This window comes from Poecile atricapillus, chromosome 8 (genome assembly GCF_030490865.1).
Source record: "Poecile atricapillus isolate bPoeAtr1 chromosome 8, bPoeAtr1.hap1, whole genome shotgun sequence".
NCBI classification, from domain to species: domain Eukaryota; kingdom Metazoa; phylum Chordata; class Aves; order Passeriformes; family Paridae; genus Poecile; species Poecile atricapillus.
Window position 1 is genome coordinate 2,066,873 of NC_081256.1, and position 16,862 is coordinate 2,083,734.

The 16,862-nt window shown below is 39.7% G+C and overlaps 1 protein-coding gene across 6 annotated transcripts in view; it reads right to left on the bottom strand.

Moving 5' to 3' along the window:
- The window catches only part of CLSTN2 (calsyntenin 2), a 328,090-nt gene that overhangs the window by 54,451 nt on the left and 256,777 nt on the right, over window positions 1-16,862 (bottom strand). For all 6 annotated transcript variants that reach the window (XR_009278086.1, XR_009278085.1, XM_058843586.1 and 3 more), the window contains exons 6-8: window positions 11,165-11,350; window positions 6,331-6,579; window positions 5,698-5,819 (exon numbers count right to left, since the gene is read on the bottom strand). Coding sequence is in view for 4 of the 6 variants with exons in the window: in XM_058843586.1 (XP_058699569.1) it covers window positions 5,698-5,819; window positions 6,331-6,579; window positions 11,165-11,350 (557 nt within the window). In the remaining 2 variants the exon portion in view is untranslated. The remainder of the gene's footprint in view (window positions 1-5,697; window positions 5,820-6,330; window positions 6,580-11,164; window positions 11,351-16,862) is intronic.

The following is a 16,862-nucleotide window of genomic DNA, read 5'->3' on the forward strand; positions in this document are numbered from 1 at the left end:
GTATGTCATAAAGCAAATTCTGGACAGCTACTGTGACTGGTTTGTCAAGGTTTTGTTGTTACCAGTGATAGAGCAGCCACATTAAGAACTTATATTAAACAAGTTTCTTTCAGTTGGGATCTCAAAGAATATTTTTGGCATTTATCATCACTGGTGACGCATCCTTGTGCTACCAGAAACTGTTCTGAAGCAAAAAATTGAATAAATATTTGTCAAAATACCATTTAAAGATGGAAAGTGGCAATAAAGTGTGTCAGAATAGGCAGGGCTGTAATGGAAGGCACTTGAGGTGCCAGGAATGCAGCAAAGACTTAAGTCCTGCAATTATTTAATCTCTGTTGTAGAATTAGTGGTTCATTTGTCATTTCTCTTATTGGTACTGTAGGCAAACACCTCACTGATTTGTTTCTGCAGTTTCATTAAAGGTGTATGCATAAAGCACTGCAAGGCCTGCATACTAATTTCTAAAGTAAATGTTTAAGAGCATAAGAAACTCTTTTGAGCTTCAAGTAATTAACAGCTAAACTCCATCATAAAAAAAAAGTTGACTTCAAATAGAGCATCATGTTGGGAAGGATGGGACTGGCAAGCCTGAGGGCTTTTGCCTAGAGAAGAAATTTTATGCACAGAGATGATGGAAACTTGCAACATTCTGTCTCTCTGTGTACCCTTACCCCTCCTGGACTGAGATGATTGTGTACTTTCCACAAGTATTCACTTGTTTTCTCTCTCTCTCTGAATCTCTCAAGAGGGAGGCCACTCACAGCTTTCATTATATGAAGTTGTTGTTTTATATATATATATATAAAATGAGTCCAGATACCAAATCAGTTTTGCTTTACCCTCTTATCATGTAACATAAGTTCCTTCAAAAGTCAGTTCCTGCTCTACCATATTCTTGAGCAGGTGCAGATTTTAAAAAAGGATCTGGGAGTGATCAAAGGGCTTGACTGGGCATGACTGCTTCCTCCAGAGGAAACCCCTGGGGTGTGTGGCCACTAAAGTGGTGAAATGCAAACCAAGGCCTTGCCTTGATCCTTTAGCAGCTCTGTGCCCACACAGACAAAATGCACCACATTTAGATTTATCTAAACTGTCTTCTGTAGTTCCTGTTAGAAAAGGAATTGTTTTGGGTGTTTTTCACAATTAAAAGCACTGCAGGTTAATTCTGGATTATTCAAAGCAATTTATCTTCTCTTAGTAAAGAAACAGTAACTTTCTGTGTGTTTATCTGGTTTTTCCTGATTTAGAATGATTCCACACCATGCACTGCATTCCTTGTATTTAATGGGATCAACATAAATTTTGCCCATGGGGTGAAGAAGGTTGCAGACTGATAACATGTAGAGAAACATTTTAACAGTGTAAAAGCATGATATTTTAGTAAAAGCCTGTCTGCACAACCCAGCTTTCAATCCAGGCAACAGTGTCCTTGAAACTCTCCTGGAACAGCGAGAATAAAGAAAAACAATGGCATTGTGTACTTGGAAAAGAATGTAAACAATATGTATTAACCAATAGTAGCTTGCTAAGCCTGCGGACCCTGTAGGACCCTATAAAAGTGTGCTAAAGATAGAAATAAACTACATTCACCATACTTCTGTGAAGACTCAGTGAATAGTCTGAGCGGTTTTCCAATAGTAACATCCTGAAAATAATGTTGAACTGTGAATAAAGTACGTGAAAGAATTGTTAATCTCTGGCTCAGACACCTTCTCCCACTAAAAAAAGTGTTGCTATCCTATTGATTTAAGAGAAGGAAAGATACCTTTTGGCTTGATTCATGTTTGTATGAAAAGTGTAATACCTGTGCTGAACAGAGTGTGAAATACACCATCTTATTTAATGTTACGTATTCCACTCTCACCAAAGGCCTTGTTTCATCATTCAAACTACAATTTTTTTGCTTCACAGCTTTCTAAGAAAGTCAGAGAAACAGTTTTAATATTTTATTATCAGCGATTGAGAGAGATGGGGACAACTGAGTGGTGACCAGAATCCAAATTTACTGTGGGCTACATATGCTTATATACGCTGCTAGGAGGGCTAGTAATTTTTTACTACGATTGGGTTTAACATCATACAAACAAACTTACACATTTTTGCAACATCTCTTCTACTTGATTCAGTCTTCTTCACTGTGACGCTCTGATCCAATCCTTTTGCAGTCTTCAAAGCTCTGTTTGTTCTTGCCAAGACATCTTGATTATCAAATCTTTTATGCTAATCAGGTCCAAAATACTTTCTGTCTTTGTAATACTTCATATGTTATTCTTAGATGGCCCAAATGCTTATTTGGCTGCCTAAATGATTCACTTAAAATCACACCTATGTTCCTATCTGAGACAATTAGATGACAATTTAGATGCCTTTTACTGACTTCAGTAACAAAACTTTTTGTAATAAGTTCTTGGGTTTAAAAAGTGTTTAATACTTAAAGTTTGAGGGAAAAAATGACATCAGTGTTGACAAACACATCATGATATTCAATTTAAACTTCTGAATGGGAAACTCAGAAAAAAGGTCACGGTTCTGAAACAAAGGAAACACCTGGGCTTACAAGGGAATGGGAGCAAGTAAAACAAAGGAACCTCCTTTACCTGGGTATCTATTGCAGTTTTTATTACCCAGCCTTTTAAAGACCTGATACTGATTTTCTTTAACATTGCTCTTTGCATACCTTTTCTTACAGGTTACTGCTAATGGATTCTCCCACAACTAAGACACTTAATTTGCAAAAGGATGAAAGTGGGTAAAATCCCAAACTATCCACATTTTTTTCCCCATGTTTCTTATAAATAACAAGGATATCCTCAATAAAAAGTTTGACACCTCTGATTATCAGCATCTTTTGCAGAGGTCCTGTGTCAGCAGGTCACTGATGACACAGCAGGACTGTGGCACTCTGAGATCAAGGATCACTGCATGATGAAAGTGAAAACTTCACAAGTAAAGTGAAAAATTCACTTCATTGAAAAATACAAGTGAAAAATTCACCTAGAAAAAGCCATTAATGGAACAAGTAGGGCTAAATAATCTGAAAGCCATACTGGAAATAAATCCTTAGGTTTATGAACTGATGTAAAGACACAATCTTCCCAGAGCTAACCTGGCAGACACTGTCATGTGGAGGTTGCAGACACTTCTTGTGCAAGGCTGCCATGGTGTCAAGAGGCTCCAGATGCACTGCTCAGGGGCAGCTGTAGGAAATGTTCAGTGGATCCCTGTATCCAGTCAAGGACAGAGCCTGCAGCTAAGGTGTGTGTCATACTCACCCACCACAGAAATGAGATCTAGACAATTAAATTAAACTTGGAATGACAATTAGCTCACATTCCTGGTCAGTGCCCTGAAAGAATGAGAAGTCTCATGGAGGAGATAGAGCCCAGAGCAACTGGTATCATAAATTTTACTGTTCCACAGTGAGAGTGATAAATGATTTCACCAGTTCAAGCTTCACCCTCTTCCAAGGTCACTGGATTCCTCTCAGCAAAAACAATCTCTGTACCTGCTACTTTATGGTGCACTCATAAAGTGAGCTCAGCAATAAAACGCTCTGCCACATTTTCCTCTGCTCTGGCTGTGCTTGGGACCAAGCCCTGGAGGGTCTTGCAGAATCATTTCTATGCTGTCCTGTCTTCAGAGCCCTGTCCCACAGGGCAGGTGGGGGAACAGGGACAGCAGCTGGGCACAGCTCCATTCCCAGGCTTTTTTTAACAAAACAAAAACAACAGGGAATCGGACATTTTGCCACTACAGAATGAACTGTTCTGAAGATGAGATTTCCAGAGGTATGTCAGTGTCTAAATATGCAAACAATCAACTTAATCTACTCCTGAAAGTCTAGCCCAGCTTCTTTTCATATTGAGTAGGATCTAACTTGTTTTATGATGTGGTTTTAAAATATCCTGTGCTATCTAAGATAGACCACTCTGGGTATACAATTAGAAGAAGGCATCATTTTACTACGTTATAGTGACAATTTCTCACTGCCTTGTCTTCAAAACCATGCAAGTTCTTTCCTGACCCATTATTCACATGTTTTATTTTCAGTTTCTTTTAATTTACTCTACCATATAGGCCAGATGGAGCATGAAGAAGAGATAAAGCAGCAATTTTTATGAGGTCCCTTCATGACAAAACTTACAACAGTATCACCATGACAATATAAATTTATCTTCATCGAAGTCTGGGCACACAACCTATAACAAACTTTATTTATACTTTAATCTTACTTTCTTCTTCAGCTATGAACAACAGCTGAAAATATACTGTGGAAATCAATTGACAGCAGCTGAATGAAAGAACATTAATGAAGTGACCTAAAAAAAAAAATTGTTTTCTGTCTCTAGTTTCCATCATGTAGGAGTCTTCAGCAGTAGTTAGGAAGGTTTGTGTCCAAGTTATAAGAATCACACACAAATTTCATTCATTGAGAGGACACTGGTTCTCTCTCATTGCAAGGATATAGACTGCACTCAATTTTCAAAATCAAAATACTTCTCAGAAACTTTGCATTATTATTAATTTAGATGCTCAATACAGAGTTCAGAAATACAAGTCCATCTTCAGCACTCAGAACAGCCTTATCTGAAGTGATATCAGTTACTTCTGACTTGCAATCTTCAGTATGATTTAATTTCAATTTCTTTTGAGACACAGTAAGATTTCATATTGGGTACAGCACAAACTGATTCCAGGCTGGTTAGTGTAAATAAAGAGCAAGTGCTATGACCACCACAGGCTCTCTTACCACACTCATCTGATAAACACAATGGAGATCTCATTTTTATATGCATATAGAAGGTGAATTAGAAAAGTAAACATTCCTATAGCTACATCTTCGATAGCATAGCTTGAACTCAAAGATAAGAAGAAATTTGCTTTGAAAAAAACAGTACCTTGCTGAAGTCTTTCATGCAAATGATCCTTATCCTACCAAGAATTAAAAAATCTATGAAAGGCAACTCTTATCTCTTTAATCATAATTTTCTCGTAATATATTCTTAATAATAAGGCAAAATACATACAGCACAGTAGATGAAATAAAAGGTCTGCAGATTGGATTTGCAATGTAATAGGAGTGCTTTTCTGTGTGTCAGCATACTCTTTACTGAAAAGGTTTCCATCACTCCCATTGTGCTGATAAAGCAGATTTTAAAAAAATTATAAATGGAAAACTTTTAGGGAACTATATGCAATGTCACATCTCTCTCCACTGCCAAAGGATATAAACCTCTACTTACCATTTAAAGTGTCTCAATTAAAAAAAAACACAACTAGTGCATAAAATGACTAGACAAAGTTAATTCATTTCTCTGTTTTTCTGTGGATCCTAATTAGAATTGTAACAGCTGCTCTGGGATCTGGGTGGTTCCCTGTGCTGTCTAAAGGGCTGACAGGAGGGATCTGGGATCTGGGATCTGGACCTGGGTGGTTCTGTGCGCTGTCCAAGGGGCTGAGGAGGAGGGATCTGGGATCTGGGATCTGGGAGGTTCCATGTGCTGTCCTAGGGGCTGACAGGAGGGATCTGGGATCTGGGAGGTTCCCTGTGCTGTCCAAGGGGCTGACAGGAGGAATCTGGGGAGGTTCCCTGTGCTGTCCAAGGGGCTGAGGAGGAGGGATCTGGGATCTAGGTGGTTCCCTGTGCTGCCCAAGGGGATGAGGGGAGGGGAAGGTACCGGATGAGCTGGGTACCTGGTCAAGCTTCCAGTGGAACTCAGCAGGGCGGAAAGTGTCAGCGCGGTGGAAGTCCTTGCGCAGCAGGAGCACGAGGCGGCAATTGTGCACGTAGAGCGCGTAGTGGTGCCGGTTCATCTCTGCGGGGACACAGCCAGCTCAGCACCACACACAGCTCAGCCCTGCCTGGGAGTCTGACACACTGACAGCACCCAGCCACAGCACACAAACCATGGATAACCCTGGAGCTTGCTCATGGATCCTTATGGCTCTTCTTGAACTATGCCTTAACAGCTTTGTTCATGGAATCATCCTGTCCCAGCTAATAAATCAAATCCAAATGCTTATTTCATCTAACTAGTTTCAGTGAAGAGTTAGAACTGTTTCTCCCAATCTAAATAATGAAGAAAAAATAATTTATTTTTTTTTAAATCAATCAATTCTTATGAAATCTCTAGCTGTGTTATCCCACCTGTGTTTGAAATTTAGGTTGTCATCAGGCCCCTCAATAAGCTCTCAAGTCAGCAGTGTTTGGAGGGGCACCATCTGAGATTAGTTTTTTTTATCAGACCAAATTAAATGAGGAGAGATGGCAACACTGTTGCTGGTGATATTCCCTTTGAATAACATTTTTTCCATACACAGACTCACCTGTCTTGTCAGAGTTGCAGAGAATGGTTTCCTTCTCGGCTCTTAATCCAGGACTAGGTCCATGTTTCATCCACAGAGTGATGGTGAATTGATCAGTTAAATTTTTTGGGACTATTCCGTCTGGGATTTTGGCTCCTTGCTTTCCATCAAATTTAAAAATTATGTCGTTGTTATCCATGAGGAGCCCAGCTGTCCAGTTGGTTGTTGCACTGGGAGATGGTAACAGATCAATGGCACCTGAGGAAGCTCCTGCCAATCATATATAACGCAATGAGAGACCAATGAAAAAGCTGTGAAGACTTATTTAATGTAGGCCAGGGTTCTGAGTCACACTCTTTAGACTATTTTACTACCAAAATGGTCCTACCAGCCTCAATGCTAAATCACTGAAATATAAATAAAACACCCACCATCGTAAACCAGCAAGAGTTTTCTAGTTTAAATGTACTGCACAGAAAACTACAGAAAATAATGTAAAGTTACCTTTCTCAGAAATGTTAATTTTCTGAAATTCATTAATGACATTTCTTCAGCTGTTTCAAGATCTGCTAAAAGTCAAAACAAATTTTCTGCATTTACCTTCTCTCCCTGACAGCACAAAGCCATGTGGGGATGATATGCTGTAAAACACAGCTTAGTGGGGATGACTGCAAGACAGACCCCATAGTGTCCAGCAGCCAGCATTTATATCCCCAGTAATGCTGGGAGGAATGCCCATTCACAGGGGAGATTCACCCCAAGCAGATCATATCACTCCAGTGCTGGTTTCTGGTACATGTTTGATGGCTGGAGATCTGCATGTTTCTTAAAAATGGACCGAGATGGAAAACACCGTGGTGCCAAGATCTGATAAAACAGCACAGTCCTTCACAGCTCTGTGTTTGCTTACAGCTTAACAACTGCCAGGCACTATGAAAAGCATGCAAGGAACTACCCAGAGAATTTACCTACTGGTGAAAGACAGCCTTTAGCAGGAAATATGATTCCAAGTGCAAGAAGTACAATTTTTGTATTCCTGTTGCTGCTTTGTTAAGTAACAATATGGTGAGCAAACTGTGATGGCATAAAAAAATCCCCTGCTAAGATGTTCTGCCCTCCTTCACCATCCAAGAAGAGATAAAAGATCCCAAATCTCTGTAGGAATGCAAAAATTTTAAGCCAAAAGTGTGTAAAATTGTTTCATATAGGCTTTTCTTAAAAAAGTATTATAGTTATGATTTGGAAATATTCACCAAAGCCTTGGATTCTTCTCCAAAATTTATTACTGCAAAACTGAATACCAAAACTAACACCTACATGTTCATAGTTTGAGCATGGAGACAAAGTGTATTTATTTTACAAACTGTAATTCTGGAAAATACCGGACATTGCATTTGTGTAACCAGCACCAAGCTCAACAGGTTCTATTTTACCTGCCCATATTTGTATGGAGATATGCGTCTAAGTTTGGAATCTCATCCTGTTAGTGTGTTTTAATCCTTCTCCAAGAAAAAACAGTGGATTATGTGCTTGGGAGATTGGCTGGAATAAATCATGCTTTTCCTATCCTAATAAATCCAGCCAGAGTCCCAGGCTGCTCAGCCATGTACAGAGTCAGACCTGGAACAATGCAAATAGGATCTCTCAGGAGGTGTTCCCAGAACAGCCTTATCACTGTCACTTATCACTTATCACATCAGTGCCTGATGCCGTTTTCTCCCAAAATGCTTCCAGAACAATGCAGGAACTGCTGCATGAAGCACAGTTTTGGGTTGAGACCCCTGAGGCACCTCTTGCATATAAAAGTGCTTATTTTCACAGGTGATTTATGCAGTTGGCTCCACCTTCTCTCCCAGTCCTGTGCATTTGGGCTCCAAACTTTGTGACAGGGTAAGCACTCAGCAATGTTGCTTGCTGAGCTGGACCAGCCTACTGGCTTAGCTGGAAACAAATCATCCAAATATGATCTACCCAGCCCAAATTGTCCTTCATGATCAGATCAGCAACTTTCTTTGAGCCTCCTGCAATGCTACACCACCCAGGATAACAGAGAGAGGGGGCAGGATCCTAGTTGGAGCAGGATATTGAGTCTGAAACTCAGTGTTTCCCTCTCTCAGTTTCCCATCTGCTACATGTGAGATTTAACAATCCCATTATTTTCTATTTTATCTACATTTAGAAAGAAAGGACACAGCAACAGAGCCATCTTTCCACTATATTTTAGGCTCCTTAACCTATGTTTATTTTAGTGTGATTTATTCTGATATGTTTCTGCAGTCCAAATGGTGTCTTTTGGACAGTCTGTACTTCTTATAACTGTCAGGTGACAAGGTGAAAGAATGCTTACTAAAATGCATTGAGGCACAACACTAATAATTCCTTGACTTTAAAATGACTCAAGTGTAATTTAATCATTTAAGCTTCCCACCTTTACCATCCAAGGGTGTGCAAGTCTCTGGGTTATTGAAAGGCAGACTTGAACCTTCTGTCATACAAAAATTAATTTTAATTCACCCTCCTTAGCATCTGCCTTCTCCAGATTTCCAACAGACAAATGAAGAAATTACCACAGGATTTATAAACAGGATCTTTAATTACATAGAGAGAGCCTTGCATTTTACATGGTGCAGAGATATCTGAGTGACCAGTTCTGCACTCTCTGCAGTCACACAGTGTTTCACTGTACAAAAAAAATCATGGTTTTCTTCCTTTTCAAAGGATTTTATCATCCAAGAATTAGTTACAATAAAGTAATTTCTGGGAGAAAGCTGATTTCCAGAAATAATTTAACCTGCTTTCATAAGAGTTCTCTCTACATTAAGGATGGCAATAAATATTAAATTACAAAGTGCAGGCTGAGCTAAATGCAATTCTCATGTAAAGCACATTGTCACTTACAATCTTTTTTATTGAAGTCCTGTTACAAGTTTCTACCATGTCTGTTCTCTATAAAGACATGGAAAACCTGGACCAAAAAATGTATTCTTTCAGCAGTGAGAATTTTCCCCCATTTACGTACACTCTCAAACTCTTGGACATCTTCTCAAGTGCTTTCCATTCTGCCCCTTGGCGGATATGCTGAGCCTGAGCTGAGGTTCATTCATGACATCTGTCCATTGCTCAGAGCTACCTGCAGCCACCACAATGGCCCTGGCAGACCTGAGAAATGTCTTTAATCCTCTTTTCTACTCCAGTGTCATCAGGTGAGGCAGTCAAGCCACACTCTGCAAGCTGAACCCCTTGGAGTTTGCACAACCTTCCTCAACTAAGGACTTTTACAGCAGCTGAAGGTACCTCCTCTCAGCCCTGCGCTTGAAATGATAACATTGTTAGATGTAGCTGCTATCAGTGTTTGATTTCAAGGTAATAATTTTGTGGTTTAGGTCTTGTTCATAGTCATCCTCACTGAGTGACTGTGCTATTTGCAGTTCAGGTCTGTAAGAGCACACAGCAATGTTCTTTTGGCTGCCAATACAGCTTCTTACAGGAAGCAAAAGTATGAGACTTTAGCTATAACATATTTATTTTTATTAAAATTCTAGTATTTTATGAAATCAAGCCTTGCACAGCCTCTCAAATTTAATGATTAAGATGCATATTGTGGCAGATGGATTTTCATCTGCTATTCTAGAGCCCAGGCATTTGGATAAAGATACAGAATTGAAGTCATGATTGTTTCTGTGATCTTAACTAAGCAATTTTGAAGTTGAAAACATTCAAATTTTATCACAATGCTACTATTCCCACTCACCTTCACCTCCCTTTCTCCATCTCCACAGATAACTGGTAATTGTGACTGCCAACGATTTTTCCCTGGGAATTGCTTCCAAATTTTTAATGATTTAGTAACACTGGCTGAAATTTTTCATTTACAAAAATTATTTCCTAAAGGTTAGTCTATTGATCTTAACATATCTGCAGCACTGCTGGGTGGTTATCAGAGCAAAGGCAAGCCCTACACCAGAGCACCCCAAACCAAAATCCACCCATTTATATGGAGAAAATTGCACAATTGCTACTGTAGCTCAGACAAAAGCCAGGTAAAATGATGCAGAAGATGAGAATTAATGTCCACACCATCAGGGACTCAGAGGAGGACTCTAGAGACAGGATATTAGAGCGGGAGAGACATCTGATCTCAAAAGATAAAGGGATTTTTTCATGGCCATTGCCTTGCCAGATACAGAATCTTAAAGTATATAAAAAAACCAGCAGTACTTTCAAGTGTTTAACCTACCTTTCATAACTGACTTTTGCATTTTACACAAAGTCATCAAAAAGCACAAAAAGGGAGGAAAAAATTAGGAACTATTTCTCCACCAGGTCAGCTCTTATCTGAAGTTCGTGATTCTTAAATATTTTTGCTCAAAATATTGCCCAGAGTATTGTTTTACTTTTTGTTTGTTTGTTTGTTTGTCCTCTGGCACAGCACTGAACAGCAAAGCAGAAAGCTGAGTTCGGACTGAAACACTGAAACAGGGAGATTCAATTCCCTTCAAATCCTGTGGTCTTCCTGTGATGGCAAATTTACACTGGAAACCTCACTACACTATCACACCAGTATTTGTAGCAGATGGAAGAAAGGAGAAAGAGATAAGAATGAGGAGTAAGGAAAAATCGAGAAGGGAATAGAAGCAGGAGAGAAAAAAATTAAAAGCAGGGAGAAAGTATGAGATGGAATGAAAACAAATGGAAAAAAAAAGATGGAGCAGCTGTCAATTATCACCACTCTCTCAATTTTCATTGCTATGATCCAGAGTGAGCCAGCTGAGCTAAATCCATGCTTACAGGTCACAGGGAACTGCTGTCTTGTCTGCACAAACATTATTATAGCAACTGAAATCCGTATTCATACCACATAATTTCTGCAGAGACTTTTCGGAGTAGGTTTCACGGTCGCAGCCCTTTCCGATGGAATTGGTCTGCAGCTCAATGGTGGTGTGGATTGAGGACACTGGTCCATCACACGTTTCCAGGTGAATGCTGGGGAACAAGGGGATGCTGCCAGAGCCAGGCTTGTATTCAATCCGTTTGTTCCAGTCTGTAAAAACAAACAGATCAAAAACAACAAGATCCAATGGTGAAGAAAAAAGAGAAGGGAGTTATATAATTTCAAATGACAGTGTTCTCAAAGGTCACTGTCTGAGGCAAAAATAAGAGTTCCTGAACTTGGCATCAATAAGCTACTCTCCTAAAAAAAACCCTGGATTTTGGCTCTGTTTTTCTAAGAGTGTCAGGCTTACTTAAGTAACACTACTGCTGGTTGAGTCACACAAGTAAGGGCTACACACATCTGCTGACAAGAAGTGCTAATTGGTGTCAGTCTGGAGCTGCAGTGCTCACATTCCCGTGACAGACTACAAGCCAACTCTGCAGGAAGGAGGAGTCTGCTGCACCCAATTTGGTCAGATTTCACAATGTTGTGGTAAGAACAAATGCCTCCAAGGACCAAGCTACACACATCAGTCTAATATAACACCTCTGTAGTGCCACTTCTTGTCTTTGAACATCTTCCTAATTTTGTGAAGCACTAATGACAGGAAGGTCCAACTGAAAGGATGACTTGTGCTTCCAGCCAGATCTGACTAATCCGTGCTTATGCAGATGCCTCACAGCCCACAACATTTAAACAATCCCCTGCCTCAGGCAGCCACCTGTTTGTGCCACACATACCCCTGTCTGCTCAACTGAAGCATTTAATGTTTGAAATCCAATTAATTATGGTGTTTGCTACACGCTTCAGAGAAAACCCAAACAAGCAGCAGTAATTATAAACGTGTATTTTAGCTGTCTTTATAGCTCATATTTTCATCAGGTCACAGAATGACTGGAGCTGGAAGAGATCCTCAAAGCTCACTTAGTCCATCCCCTTGCCATGGGCAGGGGCACCTGCCACTAAACCAGGTTGCTCAAAGTCCCATCCAACCTGACCTCAAACAATTTGAGGAACAGGGCATCCACAGCTTCTCTGGGAAACCTGTGCTGTGCCTCAGCATCCTTATAGGAAAAAACATCTCTTTCATATATCCAATCTAAATCCAACTTAAAAGCTGTTGCCTCTTTTCCTGTCACTACAGGCCTCAGTAAAATCTTTCTATCCATCTTTCTTATAAGTCCCCTTCAAGCACTGAAAGGCCCCTGCAAGATCTCTGTGGAGCCTTCTCCACACTGAATAACCCCAGTCTGTCCTTAAAGGAGAGATGCTCCAGCCTCCTGGCCATGTTCATGGCCCTTCCCCTCATTGCTCTAACAAGTTCAAATCTTTCTAGGTAAAACAAGACTTCACAAATGGAAAAGTTCCAGGTCCTGGCAGTCAGCAAAATTCCCGAAAGCCAATGGACAGAGATTCATTCTAAATATCAGTGGAAGGAAAACTAATAGTGGATAGAAATACGTATGTGCATTTAGTAGGTAAAGGAGTTTGGTGTTTTTCAACAGATCTCATTTCAGAAAGCTTGAAAAGTGGTGCTGGTGCTCTCTCCCCTGGTCTTAGACTGCATTACATTTTTACCAGACAGGCTGAACATCCATGCAAACACTTTGAAGTATGAGGCAGTCCAGAGCCCAAGCAAAGATATTACAACCACTGGTCTGCATCTCAGAATTCTCAGATCTTCTTCCTGACATAACCCAATTGGTAATCAATCATGCAGCATTTTTTTAAGAAGAAGATGAGACTTCCTGGAACATTCTGAAAGTATTTTTAGTATCCATTTTTACTAAAATCTTTAGCACTTGGACATTATGACTAAAACAACCATGACAACATGACTGCCTATGCACATATAACTGAGTTGCTATTTCAGTTGTAATTTTTAGGTAATTCACTCAGTTTGCTCCATATTAAGTTAAACTTGATCTACAGTACTGCCTAATTTCTCTGCAATTGTCAGTTTAAACAGTTCCATTAGAATTTCAAGTACCATATACAGGACATCATTACAATAATAGGTTTCTGTTCCCTCTCCATTGCAGAAATTTGAGGTTAACACTTTTCCAATAGAACAAGAGCAGCAAATTCTTTCAGGTACTTCAGTTAAAAATAAAAGAATTTGCAGGTAAATTCAGGTAAAAATAAAAGGATTTGCTGGTTCTATACAAACTAATAATGTATGAATTATTGATCTTTGTAATCTCTTATTCACCAGTTTAGGCACTATGTTCCTCTACCCAAAAAGGAAGATAAAGTCTTTTATATATCTGAAACCTTTCTGACTATTTCAGCAGCTTTCAGCCACATTTCATTTCTCAGCTATACCAAATTAACTGTTACTCATGCAAAATATTCATTAGTGGATGTGAGATGTGACTGAATTAAGAACTGCAAGGTACCTGCAGCTGCACACTCACATCCAAGGATTCATGATACACACTCACATCGCTATACAAGGATTGTCCTTTAAAACCCACAACATATAAAATGCCAGCGCTCACAAGGAAGAACAATGGGAGCCCTCTGTTTTTGCCACAAGAACTGAAAGAGGTATTTTGTTTCACGGTATTACCTTTCAGCTTGGCAGAGGTGGGAATTTGTACTCAGAGATCATAAACGCTGCATCTCCTAAATTCCTAAATCACCCACATTCATCTCAGCTCTAAGTTGTAAAACATCAACAAGACTTGAACGAGTGTCTTTGTCCCTTGGTCCACCGCATCACCACAGACCAATTCTCATCCTAAACTGCACCAGCATTTCTTTCATTGACTTAGTGCAGATTTAGGAATTCCACCAAGAAGTCCCTCTCCATGCCAAAGGCATTCCCAGGCAGGCATGAGGCAATAATGGAGCAGGTTGCAAACCTGTGATGGCAGAACCATCCCTAAAGGCAGCAACAGCTCTGTTTGATAAAAACCACCTGGCTTATTACTACAGAACCCTCCCCCAACACTTCAGCTCCCAGAGCTGGGAAGCTGAGGCCAGCACCCTCTGCATCTCACCACCAATGCAGGCAGCAACGCTGGGAAGTACAGAGTTTAAACAAGCAACAGTAAGTGGTAGTAACAGTACAAAGAAATTATTGTGAGAGTAACCAAAGTCCTTAAATTAATTTTGAATGGGGTGAATATCATTATTTTGCTTTCTCCCAGAATAACATCCCACATTGGACTTACTCAAAAGATCAGCACCTTCCCTTCAGGAATGTGGTGGCACTTTTTCGTTTCCTCTGGAGTGACTCAGAGGAAAAGTCTTATGTAACCTGAGTCTGCAAAAGCCTCTGAATTTAGGTATTTTCTAGATATGTTCAGATACATAATCCCACTTGAACTGGCAGGCTGCACTTAGATCAGCTAAACCCAACCAACACAGGTCCTCCTTTGAAACAAACCTGACACAAATCCTGCTACAACCCCATGTTACACTGCAAACTTAAGAAAGTAAACGCTGTCAGGGCAGAAGACTAATCCCAGGGGGAAAGTCTGAATAAAACTACCACTGTTTAGTCTGGAAGCCTCTGTTTGGATTTTGTACTTCAACAGGCTTTACTTGCCACTTGTGGCACAAAGCTGCTCCAGACAGCGCAAGACAGCCCCAACTGGGTTATCCCTACAATATAACATTGGAATGTAAATATCACACATCAGGCTTTTGGTTCAGATTTCATCAATTATAAAGCAGCTATGTAAACATGGATCTTGACCGCTGAGATACTCAAACTGTCCCAAGCTCAAAATGGATCAAATTTCAATGACAGTTTGAGCCTTTAAAAGTAAATCTTAATGCAATAAACAAATTTTCCTTTTAACAGATGGCTAATGTAAAGACTTTTCTTGATCTCTAAACTTAAGGTTTTCTGTACTGTCTTTGTGATCCGTTTTATATTTTAATTGATTTCTAATGCTAGATGACACTAAGAAGGATTTAATCTGATTTTTTTTCCTTGAAGGAGATCACACAGAGGAGGTATGATGTGATTCATGTCTCCTACATGTGTGTGGCCATAAACTTTGATTCCATTTCAAGGTGTTAAAAATTACGGTAATGTAATTAAAGATAATTGTAATACAATGAAATGTGAAACTTCTCTCCTGTTGCACTGAAGATCTGCATCTTGGCAGCTAAATGTAAGATAAAATTTATGTGGTGCCATTAGTGAGTCTCTGCAGCATCCCTACATAATTGCTGGAAGAGAAGTTTCCCAGAGCAGTGTAATTGGTACCTCTTCTGTTTCCTCTGCAGCATCTTCACACCTGTGCTGTTTATGTAGGCTAGAGACTTGGCTAAATGTTACTCTGGTGCCTTTTTTATGTGAAATGAGTGACTTGTTACAGATATGATAATAAGGTCTGACTCAGTTAAAGGGTTTCCACAGCAAAGAGAAAACTCAAACTAATACTCTCCTGGTTTGCTAAGAGATTTAAATACATATCTCAAAGAATAAACAAACATTCATATACACCTTTTCCTTGTACAGCATGTTGTTATTTTTTAAAAGACAAACAAAAAAGACACAGAAATATGTGCTTAGTACAGGACAGTGGAAAGCCTGCTGCTGCAGGAGCTGGTGAACCCAGTGTAATAAATGTTGTGCCTGACCTACTGAAACTGAATATTCCATCAAGTGATAAAGTTCCCAGATCTAATGGTGCTTCATTATGAAAAATAAAAATAGAAGAATCTAAAAACCATGAAACAGCACAGGTTAAGCTGTTATTTGTTGTGAGATTGCATTTGAATAATGTATTTTCCACAATGTCAGAGCCCCAAAGGCACTAAAAAGCCCTAAAGAACCTCCCTTCTCTGGGTCTGTCCTGCTCCCCTGAGCTGGGTCAGGGCTTGGCCCTGGGTGGCTGCCACCCCACCCTGCTACATCACCCCACCCTGCCAGCTCTGCCATTACAATTGGCTCTCTGCTTGCTTTCCTTTAGGAAATAACCTTCTTCTTGCCAGGTTTGGGTTGGTCACAGGCTTCTAATGTCTCTCCTGGAGAGTCTGCAAAGTGCTTTTCAGATTCTCAAAGACAGACTCTGAAACACTGTGTGGAGTAGCTACCCAAATCAATGAATTGAGTGTCATAACTCATGTAGAAAGTCGGAAATTTTTCAGCCCACATCCTAAGAATATGTGGAACTTTTTACATGCAGAGAAAAAAAAATCATAAGGAAAAGCTTCAAATCTAACTGGATATCCCATAGTGCTTTAACTTTTGAGCAGAGGAAATGTTAATGGAAGGATGCTGTCAGCTGCATCTCAGAGATAAGAAACTTCTCAATGAAGTTATAATTGCCTCAGTAAAGCTCAGGAGGATTTTGCAGTGAAAATTCAAAAAAGAAAAGACTATTTTTGTAGTTGCAAATGCAGAAATGTGAACAAAGGAGTTATCTTCCACACAGTTATATGGAAATAAAATTCTAGTTAAATAGATCTAAAATGAATGGAGTTTTTGTATCACTTTAGATGGAAAAGACTGGTTTCAGTATTTCAGTCCTCATAGATAAGCAGAACAGCCTGCAGAGAGGGCAAAAATGGGTTACTCTGAAAATGTGAAGTTCATGGTACACAGGGAACTAACTGGTAATGATCCCTGTGAGTCTGCCTTGGGAGTGTTATTTGA